This window comes from Schistocerca americana, chromosome 7, assembly GCF_021461395.2.
Source record: "Schistocerca americana isolate TAMUIC-IGC-003095 chromosome 7, iqSchAmer2.1, whole genome shotgun sequence".
NCBI classification, from domain to species: domain Eukaryota; kingdom Metazoa; phylum Arthropoda; class Insecta; order Orthoptera; family Acrididae; genus Schistocerca; species Schistocerca americana.
In genome coordinates, this window is record NC_060125.1 from 462191013 (window position 1) to 462208081 (window position 17069).

The window sequence follows — 17069 nt, forward strand, 5'->3', positions numbered from 1 at the left end:
GAAGCAGCCATAAAAGAACTGCAAGCTATTGTTCATGAAAATCACGACACCTTGCAAGCTAAAATTGACTCAGTTGCATCTACCGATTCGGTTACGCAACTTGCAAAAACTCAAGAAATCTTAAAGGACACAGTAGATACGATTTCAACACAAATGGACACTCTGAAACTTGGCTCAGAAAAACACACTGAGGATATAAGTACACTATCGGAGAAAGTAGCCGAACTTTCGGATCAGTTCACTAACTTATCTGCAAAGGTAGATGATGATCTGAGTGACACAAGACCTGTAGCCATCACTGACAAAGAAGAGTATGAACAAATTAAGAAATTCAAACAAAATCAGAATAAAATTAATACGCAATACAAAAGAGAAATCGGGGAAGTACAAGATCGGTTGGCACAAGTAATACAAAAATTTCATATTTCAGAGGACTCTCACGCTCCAACACGGGAAGAGGAACTTAGAAATACGGAAAAGCCACAAAACAATAATACAGGGCCTTTCGGAAATTATGAAAGAAATTGGCAAGGTGCACCGAATTTTGAGATGGAACCGCCGACGCGACGTAACATTGACCGATATGCTACTCGCCGACACGATGATTTTGACTATAAGCTGTTCATTACTACACGTAAATTCAAAACATTTAAGAATTCTGGCAACGACATTCATCCACAATCGTGGCTCCATCAATTCTCTCATTGTTTTCCTCCCAACTGGTCATTAGAGCACAGATTAGAATTTATGTGTGGCTACTTAGAGAATGAACCAGCTGTAAGAATGCGATCGGTCATTCACGATTGCCACAGTGAAGGAGAATTTTACGATGCCTTCCTCTTAGCATATTGGTCTCAAGCCACACAAGACCGAGTAAAACATGGCATCATAATGATGAAACATTTCGAACAATCTGAATTCTCCAGTCTTGTGAAATATTTTGAAGACATGTTGCACAAGAATCAGTACCATTCAACCCATACAGCCCCTCAGAACTCATCCGCATTTGCTTAATCAAATTACCTGAACATTTACGACATATTATTTTAGCAGGACTTTGCAAAGAAGACATTGAGGCTTTTCAGGGACTGTTACAAGAACTGGAAATTGACACTGACAATCGGGGAACGCGGAAACAGGAGCACAACAATTACAGGTCACATCTGTCACAATTCCGCGATGAAAGAAATAATAACTGGACACTACAAGGCTATTCTCACAACACATATCGTGACCAAAACAGACACCACCCGTATGACAACCGTTGGCAGAGTAGTAATAATTACAGGGAAAGATCACCTCTCCACGGTAGTGACTATCACAGAGACAATCAGAGAAACGGGAACCAAAATAATTGTTATCAAGGGAGACAGAATAACTTTAGACGCAACGGTCCAGCGCGCAGTTACGATTCAGGGAGAAATTCTCCACCACGTGACCGACAAGAAAGAAACTATGGCATCTACCGGCATGACGACAGACGATATGATCGTAGTGACAGACCTGAATTGCATCAGAACTGGCGGGATTCAAACAGAGCAGGGCCCTCTCGAGGAGGTGAATTTGTAGAAGTTAGGTCTCCAAATCCCAATAACGACGCGCGCCAACAAAGAGACAATAGGCAATGACTCACACCGCTGGCAGCCACAAAACGTACTTATGAAACTGACGACGCAACTGCCGTAGCTAGTAATTACGTAAAAATGGAAGACATTAGGGACACCTTACTCCAGGAACACGACGTAAAACATTACAACATTGCGTATCCTGTGATTCACATTACTGTAAATGACGTAAAATTTACGGCAGTGCTTGACTCTGGCAGTCCCATTTCAATAATTAGTGAAATAGCTTTTAGCAAATGCAACAAATCGAACGATTGCCCCACACTTCCATTACGTAAGATTAAATTACAAGGTGCAATCTTTGGAAAAAGTGTAGATGTACGCCAACAAACCAATTTAGAATTCTTTTGCCAAAGCCACAGCTTCTCTATGAACTTTCTTATTGTTCCATTATTGTCGACGGAAATTATATTGGGAGTAGACTTTTTGAATGAATAAAAAGCAATCTTAAACTTTCAAGATGCTGAAATAAGTTTAGAGAAGGAGGGTAAGTCAGTAGCTTTGAAATTTGAAGATTGGCTCATAAACCATGACGAAGAAACTAATCGGCTTTACCATCTGTTGGACAACAGTTGGGAATTTTCTACGGAACTAGACACTAACAATCACTCTGCAAGTACTGACAGGGATGATATCGACGGCATATTTGAAATTAATGAGTTAATTCAGAATAAAATTCAAACAATTGAGAATTGTAATGACACTGATACGCAGGACCTTTTTGAGATTTTACAAGAACATTCCACAGTTTTTACTCACAAAACAGGAACAATCAAGGGATTTCAATACCAATTTCGTGTTCGTGAGCATACTAAATTATGTGTTAGACCATACGTAATTCCAGCACATTATAGGGACCGTGTTAGAACAGAAATACAAACTATGCTTGACGAGGGCATTATTGAGCCTGCAGTAAGCTCATACCACAATCCATTACATGTTGTTGAGAAGAAAAATGAATTGATCAGGCTTGTCTTAGATTCGAGACAAATCAATACTATCATTATTCCTGAAACAGACAGGCCGCAAACGTTGGAAGGACTTCTTCAAAATTTTAATGGTGTAGAAGTGTTGTCTTCCATTGATCTCAGATCCAGCTTTTATCAGATCGAACTTCATCCAGAATGTAGAAAATACACAGCTTTCCTTTGTTTCGGCGTTTGTTATCAGTTTCGGAAACTTCCTTTTGGTTTGAACATTTCGTCGGCAGCATTCATTCGCGGGCTAAATTCCATATTACCTGAGTTCTTAAAACGACACATCACCTTATATGTGGACGATATTCTAATAGCAGAAGCTTCACGGGAACAACATAATCGCATCCTCAACAGTTTGTTACGTATTTTTGCAGAATCTGGAATTACAGTTAACTTGGAAAAGTCTGAATTCGGCAGGTCAAAGGTGAGGTTTTTGCGACATATTATTTCTTCTGAAGGTATTCAGTCGGATCCTGAAAAGTTAGAAGCAATCAGAGCCATTCCAGTTCCATCCACAAAAAGACAAGTCCGCAGTTTTCTAGGTCTCGTAAATTTTTACCGTCGTTTTCTGAACATGCAAATTCTTGTTACACCAAAACTTTGCTCTCTCACTGGAACTGGGACGAACAAGCACAGTTGGAATTCAATTCTTAGAAAGAACCGCTACTTAACGCGCCAATACTAGCTCATCCAGATCTGTCACAAGATTTCTGCCTTAGGACGGATTCTTCTAAAGTCGGTCTTGGTGCCCATTTATTTCAAGAAGCCATAGAAAATGACACTACCATTCAGAAAACCATTGCTTTTGCTAGCCGAGTGCTAACAAAATCTGAAAAAAATTATTCCGTTACTGAATTAGAAGCTTTAGCTATCGTTTGGGCATTTAACAAATTCCGTTTCTTTCTTTCTGGTAAGCACGTAAAAGTATACAGTGATCATCGTGCATTACAATTTCTTATGTCTTCAAAATTAAATCATGAGAGGTTAAAACGTTGGGCATTGTTTCTGCAAGAATTCCACTTCACAATAGTCTACATTCCCGGCAAGGAGAATATTAATCCATTAAATTTCGGGCATGCAGCCGCGCAAATAAAATTTCTTCTACTGATATTTCGGCCGCGTATCGTCCGGCCATCTTCTGAGCGAGTTCCAAGACTGGAACTCGCTCTGAAGATGGCCGGACGATACGCGGCCGAAATACCAGTTGAAGAAATTTTATTTGCGCGGCTGCATGCCCGATATTTAATGGATTATTCATGACGCCGCGAGAAGTTGAAAATGCACAAGGAGAACATTGTTGCGGACTTACTGTCACGCGCACCGGCTGGGCTGGAGAAAAGTAACACAGAAGGCAACCTCGAAAAAAATTTCAGTATTCTTTACATTCAGAAAGTCGCCTTTGAAAACTTCATCACCACATCTTTGAAGGATATTTGCTCATGAACAAGATAAAGATCCGATTTGGAAAGACATTAAGAGCAAATGGCATGAAAAGACACACACACAGATTCGGCATTATTATCTGGTTAGAAACAACATACTGGTCAAACGCTGCACTGTTGATGACAAGCCATGGGTACTTTGCATTCCTGGCGATTTTGTTAATAAGCTCATTTGGTACATTCATTTCAGCTATGCACATTTTGGCCCACGAAAATGTTATCATATTCTTCCAACGACTTGTTATTTTAACAATATAGAAAAGAGAATTCGAAGAGTCTTGTCTATTTGTAAACTTTGTCAAAAGGCGAAACCATCTACTATCACCCATCGTGCTCCGCTGTTTCCTATCATTCCTTCTAAATTAAAAGAATTTGCTGCTGTTGATCTCTTGGGACCGCTTGTCAGAACATCTAATGGATTTTCGTACGTTCTAGTCGCTGTTGAACTTACTTCAAAATTTGTTTCTTTCACACCGTTACGTAAAGCCACTGGACGGTCTGTATCCAACGCCTTTGTAAAAAATTTCTTACGTGAAGTTGGACACGTTAGCAAAGTCATTTCAGATAATGGACCTCAATTCAGATCTGATGTTTGGTCACCCATGCTTCGGAATCATAAAGTCAAACCTGTTTTTATTTCATTGTACTCACCATATTGTAACCCGTCTGAACGGATTATGAAAGAAATCAATAAGCTTTGCAGACTTTATTGTCACAGAAAGCATCAGCATTGGGACAGATATTTACACTTATTTCAAAATGTGCTGAATGAAATGCCTCTTGATTCCACAGCTTTACCACCTACTCTTGTACTAAAGAATGAAGAACCACCGAACAGAATCAGAGAGCTTGTACCTTTCCCGAATACACGTAAACTTCGACACAAAGACATAATTGATTTGGCTCTTAAAAATATAAAATCTGCAGCAGACAAAAGGAGAAAACTACACGGTAAAGCAAATGCTAAGAAATTGTATATTGGTCAGAAAGTTCTCATTAAAGCTCATTCATTGTCACATAAGAAGAAACACTTGAGTCACAAATTCTTTCTAGTTTACAATGGACCTTATAGAATCCGACGTATACCACATGATAATTGCGTTGAAGTAGAAACTCTGCGTACTAGGAAGAGTAAAGGTTTACACCACATTTCACATGTAAAACCGTTTATTGAAAGATAACCTGCTTTTTAACTTTGTCTTTGCCATATAACTTTTCACTTTACATTGCTAGTATGCTTTGTCAGACTTAGAATCTGTTAACATACAACAATGTTTGAAGTTAAATACCCAATCAAGAACCAAGAGAATTTATTTAAACAGAAATTACGAATGCATTGTTATAGTGAACAGACATCACAGTGTTATTGTGTGTGTACATTCTTGCTTGTTAGTTGCACGATTATGTAACGACTATAAGGCTTACATACTTTGAACATTTACCAGTACTGCTAATGAGATTTTAATGCAACATTTTGGTTTACTTGAAAATACATTCTGGATTTAAAGTACGTTCTGTGAGATACCAGATGACACAGAGGTTAGTTTAAGTGACAGCTACACGATTTTATCACGACACTACTAATGAGTGACATTTTACAATGTTGCTTTTGTGGTGTTTCTGATTTATATCTGCACAGTTTTTCTGTATTATTCTGGAAAGATAACATGTTTTAGTAGTAACTTTTGTGGTACAGCTACAATGAGACTGCCTTTTCCCTAGCACAACAATACGTCACAGCACAGTACTTTCTTCATCACGGCAATAAGCGTAATAACTAAGATATCAGTACACAAAGCATTTCACTTTTCTTTATCATTAGGTAAGTACATTGACTTCAGCAGAACTTTGCTTACAGAGGGCGATAACTACGACAGTTCCACAGAATTATCTTACAGCAAGACGCACATTTAGCGTTACAGGACACGCATTTGAGTGATTAATTTTGTACTTAAAATATTTATTTTTTAAAGATATTTGAAGTACAATGATACAAAGGTTTACCGTGATACATTTCGTTCCGTTGCTGTAATCTGTAACACCTGAGGGTATAATTACATTAATCCTCAGGGGCGTACACGCTTACTTTGTGTACCATGTGTTTGGCAAGCACAAGGAGCCCTAGCTAATATGGTATTTGCTTATACAACTTTACACATCGGTACCATATTTCTCTAAGACAGAATTACACAGCTATCTGATGATTTAACTGAGAGAGACAGACATTTTTTTACTACGTCAGTGACAGATGTTTACGTAATTACACAGTTGGGTAACTTCACACTTACGAAATTGTATTTTGTCTGTACTGTCTGAACTGTTCATATTTTTTCGGAACCATTGTGATACTATGAGAGCTTTGAATGATGTATTTGGTATGAGATCATGATTTTTAAAGTACGTTTGAGGTAGATGACACAATTGAAATGAGCAGAGAATTTTTTTTTTTAGGTTTTGACATTATTGCAGAGAGCTACGACGTTTTCGAGATTTCTGTGAGGTGTTATGATGTTATTTTTACGACGACGATGTGTATTATGCTGTTGAGGTATGTTTATGATCAATAAGCTGATGCTATATAAGGAATGTGATTACGTGCTTATATGTATATGAATAATGAATAGAAGTTAGGGACTTTGGTTTGTGAAAAAGGATGTTGGAAACCGAGAATCGTACTTTAAGAGTTATGAAATGTATGTAAATGCGTGTGTGTATTACAATGCCGACGAAAATTTCTTGGACACTGTTATATCAATAAGATTTTGTATCTACACATTTGCAACGCAAATTCTCGACCTCTGAAATTTATTATATGAGACTACCACTGTGGTGGAAACTGCTGTCGTAAATATTTCCATAAGAAAGTTAAGTGACCACCTGCACGTAATGCGTCGTGGGCACCCAGCTGGGCAACAGTCGCCTGAAAAAAAAAAGCCATTAGCGTGTGCCTTTCAGAGGTACAGGTGGAAAAAAAGGGAGGCCATTATCCTCGCTATTGGCATTCCTTTGTAGAAAGCATCGCAAATATGACACGCTCATAACATGGAAACATTCTTACATCTGCACACCTGATTGGGACAAGTGTCTATCTACGAGAATTGAGAGAATTTCTACTAACTTATGAAATGCCTCATGACCACTGAATGATTGTTTTATGCTTTACTTTGTACATAGTTGCTTATTTCATTTGATATCTAGCTTCCAGCTGTCTTGCAGCACTGGTTTCATAAAATAAAATTAAATGCATTTGCTAATGTGAACACTTTCTGTCAACAGATCTATTAAATAATTATTTTATGACCCACATTCTTCGAAAAAGGAGCTCTTGGAATGGAAAGAACCATAAGAAGGGACTAATAACAGTAACTGCATATATCATTTTCTTTTCTAGTACTTTGTAATTTTTTGTAGAATTAGTTTTTGTGGTGCACCACTTTAATTACATAGACATTAAGATATGAACAGACATTTCCCTTATATGCATGGTTGTCTTTAGTGTACTATTTTTTCTGCGTGAGCTTTGTCATGTTTAGGTATAAGTTATTTCATTTTTTTTTTTTTTTTTTTTTTAGCTGGTTGCCAGGCATAATGTTACTGAATTTGACTTTGTATTACGCTGTTAAGCCAGTTTTACTACGCATTTATTTTTCTTGTTTGCAGCTCATTGCCTTACATTATTTGTAATTTATGCTGCTTGCTTTGCCTTTTGTACTTTTTATCATTGCTGTTTGTGTTAATTGTTTTGTGCTGCTGCATTGCCTCGTCCCTTAGTTTAGCATCTGAGCTCAGTAGATTTAAGTTAGCTTGAGAGGGGGTAGACTATATAAGAAACTAACTATGATGAATAGGAAGAAATGCATTGAGAACATATACGAAAATGGTTTGGCCAAAAAAAAAAAAAAAGTTGTGTACAGTGGAGGAAAACTATTTTGAAAGAGGATGTGAACAGAATACAGAAAGCAGGCTTAGATAGTACTTTTGGGAATAATGATGAACAAAGGGAGATCTCCATGCAAAATACTGCAGTAAAACAAACCCTGTCCTTTCCTTTTGTGTCATCCCTCTATATGTTTGCGTACCCTTGTGTATTTGTGTTTTTCCTGTCTTTATGTGTTTAGCTGATGAGAGCTATGTTGTAGAATTTTTCTAATACTATGTTATTTACTTTGTAAAGATGTTGAGACATTATTTATTCTGTTTTGTTGCTCATATGTGAAGTTGACGTTTCAAAAGTTATTCTGATCTTTTATGTATGTACTCAACTCATAACTCCTGTAACACTGATGTACATGTTATTTCGATTCTTTTGTAAAGCCTGTATTCCTACAAATGTTATCTGTATTGCTATGTTCTTTAGTGATGTATTTTGTACCTTTGTAAGTGTATTCTCATGTTATAAAATTGTAATTGTCACCAGTTCATCATATTATTAACTTGTAAGTTACATTTCACTGCACACGTTTCTGTTGGTCATAGTATATGGACAATATGTGAGAAGTAGGGACTGTTAGTGTTTGCACGTGTGTTAATAATTCAGCAAGGGACTGGATAACAGCATTGCTGGTTCTAAGGACAATTCCAAAAACTTTGTGAGTGCACAAGTGGTGGTTATGGACTTGCTATATTATCTGCAAGACTCTTCAATGGTGATTGTGCACCTGAACAGTCACAACAGATGGCTACTGGTCATCTCTACAAAGACTACAGTGGGTCTGCATCTTTGATGACCCACCAGTACCACTATCTCTACAAGGACTACAGTGGGTCTACATCTTTGATGATCCATCAATATCATTATTTCTACAAGGACTGCAGTGGGTCTGCACCTCTGGTGGCCCACCAATATCTTAATCTCTACCAGGACTACAGTGGTCTGCTCTGAGATGACCTACCTACCAATATTCTTCAAAACTTCGACTGACTCTGCTGTGGGTTTGCTCTGCTGTCTTTCCGTTGGAAGGACAACACTACTTCTTCAAGACTGCATGGAAATCCACTACTTCTGTGTGCAATTTCTTTTACTAATGAGACTTTGTGAAAAAAACTGTAATTACTATTAAGATGAATGCTCAGGACTGTCTTTATGGGCTGTGACAAAATTTTAGCTTTTGACCAACATTGTATCAATAAGTGTGTGCATTTGATTTCTTTGTTATTGTAATTATGAAAAATTTTATCAATTCATTAGTGGCCACTGCCCAAAACAATTTGTAAAATTTTTTGTGGGGAGCATGGGGGCTATGTAAGTAGGCTGTTTAGGTTTTCTTATTGGTAACGCCACGTAGCGCTCGGTTGTGCTGTGTGCAGTCTGTGACTAGTTTGCATTGTTGTCTGCCATTGTAGTGTTGGGCAACGGCAGCTGGATGTGAACAGCGCGTAGCATTGCACAGTTGGAGGTGAGCCGCCAGCAGTGGTGGATGAGGGGAGAGAGATGGCGGAGTTTTGATATTTGTCATGAACTGCTATATATATTATGACCATTGAGGTAAATACATTGTTTGTTCTCAATCAAAATCTTTCATTTGCTAACTATGCCTATCAGAAATTAGTGCCTTCAGTACTTTGAAACTTTTATTTAGCTGGCAGTAGTGGCGCTCACTGTATTGCAGTAGCTTGAGTAGCGAAGATTTTTGTGAGGTAACTGATTTGTGAAAGGTATAGTTCAATGTTAGTCAGGGCCCATTCTTTTGTAGGGATTATTGAAAGTCAGATTGCGTTGCGCTAACAAAATATTGTGTGTCAGTTTAAGGACAGTCGTGTGTAATTGTTCGAAGAGGACGTTTCACGGTAACACCAGTTCCCGTCAGATCACCGAAATTAACCGCTGCCGTGAGAGCGGTGTGCCGGCCAAGTTCCCTTCCATATCCGCATCGAGTGAGGCCTGTGGGCTGAGGATGACATGGCGGCTGGTCGGTGCCGTCAGGCCTGCATGGCCTGTTCTGACGGAGTTAAAAACCATGGAAGTATGAATGCTGTGAACCTATTCTTTTGGGCTACTTAAGATGGTGCACGTCGGCTTCTAGCGTGTGATGTAATGACAACCCCTTCTTTTACCTTCATGAACATGTCAGTTCACCTCTATGCCTTACTTATTAGTTGTTATCTTTGTGAAAATACCAGAACGCATCATACCAATAAGAATAATAACACCACTGTAAATCTTATGTTTCATGTATTAATTGTTTCAGCACATCCAGGATTGACTTTGAGGTGGCCAATCCCATTCCTACATCGCCCACTTTCAAAATTCAGAGAGCTTCGAACCAACAAAAATGTATCAGTCGCGTTCACGCTTAGCAAAAACAGTCATTTCGTGGAACTGCCTGGAAAGACTTCCAGTCCGCCTAATGTGACGGCAGGACTACAGACCACCGAGATCCAGCAGAACAAGTTACCGGGGTCGGGAAGTGGTGATGTCACAGATGGTAAGGAAATCACGCCTATATTTCCGAAGAACAACGTCAACCCACAGCCAGTTAGTATACAAGTTTCCAAATTTCAGCTCAGTTAACTACGATTTCGAAAGTAATGATGCATCTGTGTTACAGATATAAGAAATGAAGGAATGTGCCACAGCAACAGATCTCTTGTATCTCCATCAGTGGTATTAGTTGAAAAAGGGAAATGCATAGGGATAATTTTGGAATTAGTTCACCAGACTAGTCGTCATTCTTCTTAAAGAAATACAATATGAACTGCAAATGGATCACAGTAGAGATTGTGTGAAAATTTCTTTTCATTCTCATATGAAATTTTGATAAAGTTCGCATAGTAAGAATTTAAAAGTAAACCAGATTGCCGAAACAGCATTTTTTCACCTGATTTCCGTGTATACGTTGTGTCATTTTTGTGGTCTTCAGTCCGAAAACATGTCTGGTGCTGTACTGCACGACGGTCTGCAATAGACAAGATTCTTTGTAGCTACATGAGTGTAGACACCCTAACGCTTAACCCTCTGTCAGATAATTTACTGCGCCTTGTTGCCTCCGGATATGTACTGTCAACCAAAACTGCTTTAAGACAAGTTCAGATGGTTCAATTGGCTCTTAGCACTACGGGACTTAACTTCTTAGGTCATCAGGCCCATAGAACTTAGAACTACTTAAACCTAACTAACCTAAGGACGTCACACACATCCATGCTCGATGCAGGATTCGAACCTGCGACCAGTGCGGTCGCACGGTACCAAACTGTTGCGCCTAGAACCGCTCGGCCACACCGGCCGGCTAAGACAAGTTATAAGATAAATTTCTGTTCTCCACTATAGGATTCTGTACGTCTGCATTTGATATACATTCTATCAACCTAGCCCTCAGCGTACCCTTGTAGGGTGACATTCCACTCAGAAACAGTTTTCCTAATTACACATACGCTCCAAAAATGCATCACTTTTATGAAGGATTAAAATATGTAAAATATTTAACCTGTTGCAAATGTGGCCTTAACAGTTACCGCAAATCAGTAGATATCCAGAGCCCACCGTTAGGTCAGTGATACCTAAGACCGCATTTCTCTCGTTATTGACAGCGAACATTTGATATTTAGATATTAGGTATAATTTGAAGTACACTACTGGCCATTATAATTGCTACACCGTGAAGATGACGTGCTACAGACGCGAAATTTAACCGACAGGAAGAAGATGCTCTGATATGCAAATTATTAGCTTTTCAGAGCATTCACACAAAGTTGGCGCCGGTGGTGACACCTACAACGTGCTGGCGTGAGGAAAGTTTACAAGCGATATCTGATACACAAACAGCAGTTGATCGGCGTTGCCTGGTGAAACGTTGTTGTGATGCCTCTTGTAAGGAGGAGAAATGCATTTCCGACTTTGATAAAGGTCGGATTGTAGCCTACCGCGATTGCGGTTTATAGTATCGCGACATTGATGCTCGCGTTGGTCGAGATCCAATGACTGTTAGCAGAATATGGAATCGGTGGGTTCAGATGGGTAATACGGAACGCCGTGCTGGATCCCAACGGCCTCGTATCACTAGCAGACGAGATGACAAGCATCTTATCCCGATGGCTCTAACGGATCGTGCAGCCATGTCTCGATCTCTGAGCCAACAGATGGGGACGTTTGCAAGACAACAACCATGTGAACGAACAGTTCGACGACGTTTGCAGCAGCGTGGACTATCAGCTCGGAGACTGTGGCTGCGGTTACCCTTGGCGCTGCATCACAGACAGGAGCGCCTGTGATGGTGTACTCAATGAGGAACCTGGGTGCACAAATGGCAAAACGTCATTTTATCGGATGAATCCAGGTTCTGTTTACAGCGTCATGATGGTCGCATCCGTGTTTGGCGACATCGCGGTGAACGCACATTGTAAGCGTGTATTCGTCATCGCCATACTGGCATATCACCCGGCCTGATGGTATGGGGTGACATTGGTTACACGTCTCGGACACCTCTTGTTCCCACTGACGGCACTTTGCACAGTGGACGTTATATTTCAGATGTGTTACGACCCGTGGCTCTACCCTTCTTTCGACTCCTGGGAACCCCTACATTTCAGCAGGATAATGCACGACCGCATGTTGCAGGTCCTGTACGGGCCTTTCTGGATACAGAAAATGTTCGACCGCTGCCATGGCTGAATGAGATATGAAATCAATAATAGGGCAACAAATCGAGTAGGCTTTGATTAATAATAGTTTACCTTAACTAAAACTGTGAAATCGCTCTTAATTTAATCAAAAGTGACAGGCACGCCTTCAATTATAACAGCTTCAGTTAAACACAATCACCAATTTGAAAACAAGCAGGCATTCCTTAACAACAGCTCCAATTAAGAGAGACTACCAACCAGAAGTCCGCCCACGGTAGCTGAGTGGTGCCGGCACGGTAGCTCGGCGTGTTCGGTCAGAGAGCTGGTTGGCCTCTGTAATAAGAAACTGAGTAGAAGGATCAACAAATGAACTAGAACGGGTGTCATGTGACGACCGCATCGACCAAACTACGATCAACAACGAACTACAAGCAAAAAAAAAAAAAAATGTGGTCAGCACGACAGAATGTCCATCCTAAGGGCCCGGGTTCGATTCCCGGCTGGATGGGAGATTTACTCCGCTCAGGGTCAGGGTGTTGTGTTGTCCTAATCATCATCATTTCATCCTCATCGACGCGCAAGTCATGGAAGGGACGTCACGTTGTGTCGTGAAAAACTTCAAATGCTGCAAAATTTTGACATGTGGCCATCTCACGTTATCTGCTTTGTTTTTTCCCCTTTTCTCAGTAGGTGCACATATAACTGTATAGGTTAACTGATGTCTTTTTCAGTTGTAATATGTGCCTTAATAGCACTACATGCCTCTCGCTTCATTCTAAAGCTTCTTCAGTCGTCACTTTGACAATACGATTTTTCTTCATATAATTTTGTTATGATCATAATCAATTCGTATGCTTCACTTACTAATATAAACAGTTTTTACTCCTTTCGTTACTCACGTCTTGTGTTGTAGTTTACTGCATTCTTCTGTGTCTTTCTGGTGTATATGTTGAATTTTTGCACACACTCATTTCATTGCCCCGAAAGCATTCACTTTTCTGTGTTGGGAAGCAATACTGTTATTTCTACATTTCATGTGTATTGTTTTGCTACTGCGGGACTCGTTAGTCACAGAGCTATAGTACACGTTTCCACCTCAACCAAAACGAACCAGAAACGAACTCAATCGCAACAGCAAAACAGACACAACAAATGGCGAGACTACGCTGGTATTTTCCAACACAGAAATGTCAATATATTTAGTGTATTGAAACTGCTGTGCAAAAACTCAGCACATACATGTGGGAAACGAGAAGAATTCAGTGCCCAACAAAAATATCATGAGTAACGGAAAGAACAAACACTGTTCACAGTTATAAAAGAAGCATGTGAGCTGTTCATGATCATAACAAACAAAATTCTAAGAGAAAAATATCACATTTTTACAGTAATCACTGAAGATGCTTTAGAATGAAGCGGAAATTACTTGGTTTTAATAAGAACTTTATAGCAGTTCTAAAAGACGGCGGTTTACTTGCACACATTTTACAATGTTATTGTAACATTTTGTGGTACAAATTGAGTCTACAAAATTGTAACATAATCGTAATACAGAGTGGTCCTCCTAAGAGGTGTTAGAGCATTTCCTGTAATGTTTCAGTAGACCGCCATGCACCAGTATGCTGAGTAACTGGTAGATTATTATTTATTCTAAGTGTTTTACGCTTTACTTTAGTGCACATCGATAAAGGAAATATGGCACTAAACTATTTTGGAACCACTATATCGAATGGGCACGTATAGCTCCGCTTCAAAAATAGTTTTGTTTGTAACCGGAAAAAAGCGGATGCTTTTCGTCACTAGACGTGACATGGAAGCTGTGATAAACAATATATGCTTGGGTTAAATCCAGCAACTCATTACAACAATGAAATTTAATGTGTCTCCTGAAACAGAGTAAGTGCGCCCGAAGACTCTTAGGGGTAAATCAGAACAATCACATACGTGAGTGCCATCTAGTGGATCTGCATTCTTTACGCCATCATGAGAGCATTCCAATGAACGTGCACTTATGCTTCACGGTAGTAGCACCTACGAGATACTGAGTATCTATAAAGACTGAGTAGGTTCAAAATGTTTCAAATGGCTCTGAGCACTATGGGACTCAACTGCTGAGGTCATTAGTCCCCTAGAACTTAGAACTACTTAAACCTAACTAACCTAAGGACATCACAAACATCCATGCTCGAGGCAGGATTCGAACCTGCGACCGTAGCGGTCTTGCGGTTCCAGACTGCAGCCCCATTAACCGCACGGCCACTTCGGCCGGCACTGAGTAGGTGTCAGCTCTAAAATGTTTACATATTTTATTTACTTATTCACAATGTATTTGTTATATATTGTCCAATGTGTTGCTCTGTTTCTCATGTATGCTACATTTTATGTTTAGATCCTTTAGAAATGGTGCAGCCCCGAAGGTTTTATAAGTATTAAGAAAGAATTGTTGCCAAAGCTGAAGTCTTATTATACACTCCTGGAAATTGAAATAAGAACACCGTGAATTCATTGTCCCTGGAAGGGGAAACTTTATTGACACATTCCTGGGGTCAGATACATCACATGATCACACTGACAGAACCACAGGCACATAGACACAGGCAACAGAGCATGCACAATGTCGGCACTAGTACAGTGTATATCCACCTTTCGCAGCAATGCAGGCTGCTATTCTCCCATGGAGACGATCGTAGAGATGCTGGATGTAGTCCTGTGGAACGGCTTGCCATGCCATTTTCACCTGGCGCCTCAGTTGGACCAACGTTCGTGCTGGACGTGCAGACCACGTGAGACGACGCTTCATCCAGTCCCAAACATGCTCAATGGGGGACAGATCCGGAGATCTTGCTGGCCAGGGTAGTTGACTTACACCTTCTAGAGCACGTAGGGTGGCACGGGATATATGCGGACGTGCATTGTTCTGTTGGAACAGCAAGTTCCCTTGCCGGTCTAGGAATGGTAGAACGATGGGATCGATGACGGTTTGGATGTACCGTACACTATTCAGTGTCCCCTCGACGATCACCAGTGGAGTACGGCCAGTATAGGAGATCGCTCCCCACACCATGATGCCGGGTGTTGGCCCTGTGTGCCTCGGTCGTATGCAGTCCTGATTGTGGCGCTCACCTGCACGGCGCCAAACACGCATACGACCATCATTGGCACCAAGGCAGAAGCGACTCTCATCGCTGAAGACGACACGTCTCCATTCGTCCCTCCATTCACGCCTGTCGCGACACCACTGGAGGCGGGCTGCACGATGTTGGGGCGTGAGCGGAAGACGGCCTAACGCTGTGTGGGACCGTAGCCTAGCTTCAAGGAGACGGTTGCGAATGGTCCTCGCCGATACCCCAGGAGCAACAGCGTCCCTAATTTGCTGGGAAGTGGCGGTGCGGTCCCCTACGGCACTGCGTAGGATCATACGGTCTTGGCGTGCATCCGTGCGTCGCTGCGGTCCGGTCCCAGGTCGACGGGCACGTGCACCTTCCGCCGACCACTGGCGACAACATCGATGCACTGTGGAGACCTCACGCCCCACGTGTTGAGCAATTCGGCGGTACGTCCACCCGGCCTCCCGCATTCACACTATACGCCCTCGCTCAAAGTCCGTCAACTGCACATACGGTTCACGTCCACGCTGTCGCGGCATGCTACCAGTGTTAAAGACTGCGATGGAGCTCCGTATGCCACGGCAAACTGGCTGACACTGACGGCGGCGGTGCACAAATGCTGCGCAGCTAGCGCCATTCGACGGCCAACACCGCGGTTCCTGGTGTGTCCGCTGTGCTGTGCGTGTGATCATTGCTTGTATAGCCCTCTCGCAGTGTCCGGAGCAAGTATGGTGGGTCTGACACACCGGTGTCAATGTGTTCTTTTTTCCATTTCCAGGAGTGTAGTTCATGTTGCCAGGTTGCATATTTGCTTCCTTTCCACTTTAGACACCATGAGTTATTTTTATGATCAAATGAGAAACTTGATCCATTGCTTTAAGTGTCTCATCCCCCAATCTAATTATCCCAGCCTTTTCTATTGAAACTGCACTGCACTCCTTAAATCTCGTTTTTTTGTTGGTGTATTCCTTATCACCTCTTTTGGACAATATCCCTTTCGCTCAACTTATCTTCCATTCAGTTTATTTTCCTTCCAACTTATTTTCCTTCTAACTTATCTTCTTTTCAGCTTATGATTCATGCAGTTTATCTTCAGCTCAACCCATCTTCCACAAAAATTGTATTGCACGCCCTTATCTTCAGTTCTACGAGGTGCATTCAAGTTCTAAGGCCTCCGATTTTTTTTCTAACTAACTACTCACCCGAAATCGATGAAACTGGCGTTACATCTCAACCTAATCGCCCTGCAGATGTACAAATTTTTCACAACGCTGACGCCATGATTCCATGGCAGCGGCGAAGGCTTCTTTAGGAGTTTGTTTTGACCACTGGAAAATCGCTGAGGCAATAGCAGCACGG

General features: G+C 41.0%; 1 protein-coding gene across 2 annotated transcripts in view; it reads left to right on the forward strand.

Annotated features, from left to right (window-relative positions):
- Positions 1-17069, forward strand: part of LOC124622660 — a 55889-nt gene that overhangs the window by 12215 nt on the left and 26605 nt on the right. The window contains exon 3 of one of the 2 annotated variants that reach the window (XM_047148452.1): positions 10233-10469. The exons of the other annotated variant lie outside the window; for it this stretch is intronic. Coding sequence (XP_047004408.1) covers positions 10233-10469 — 237 coding nt within the window. The remainder of the gene's footprint in view (positions 1-10232; positions 10470-17069) is intronic. 2 annotated transcript variants of the gene reach the window in all.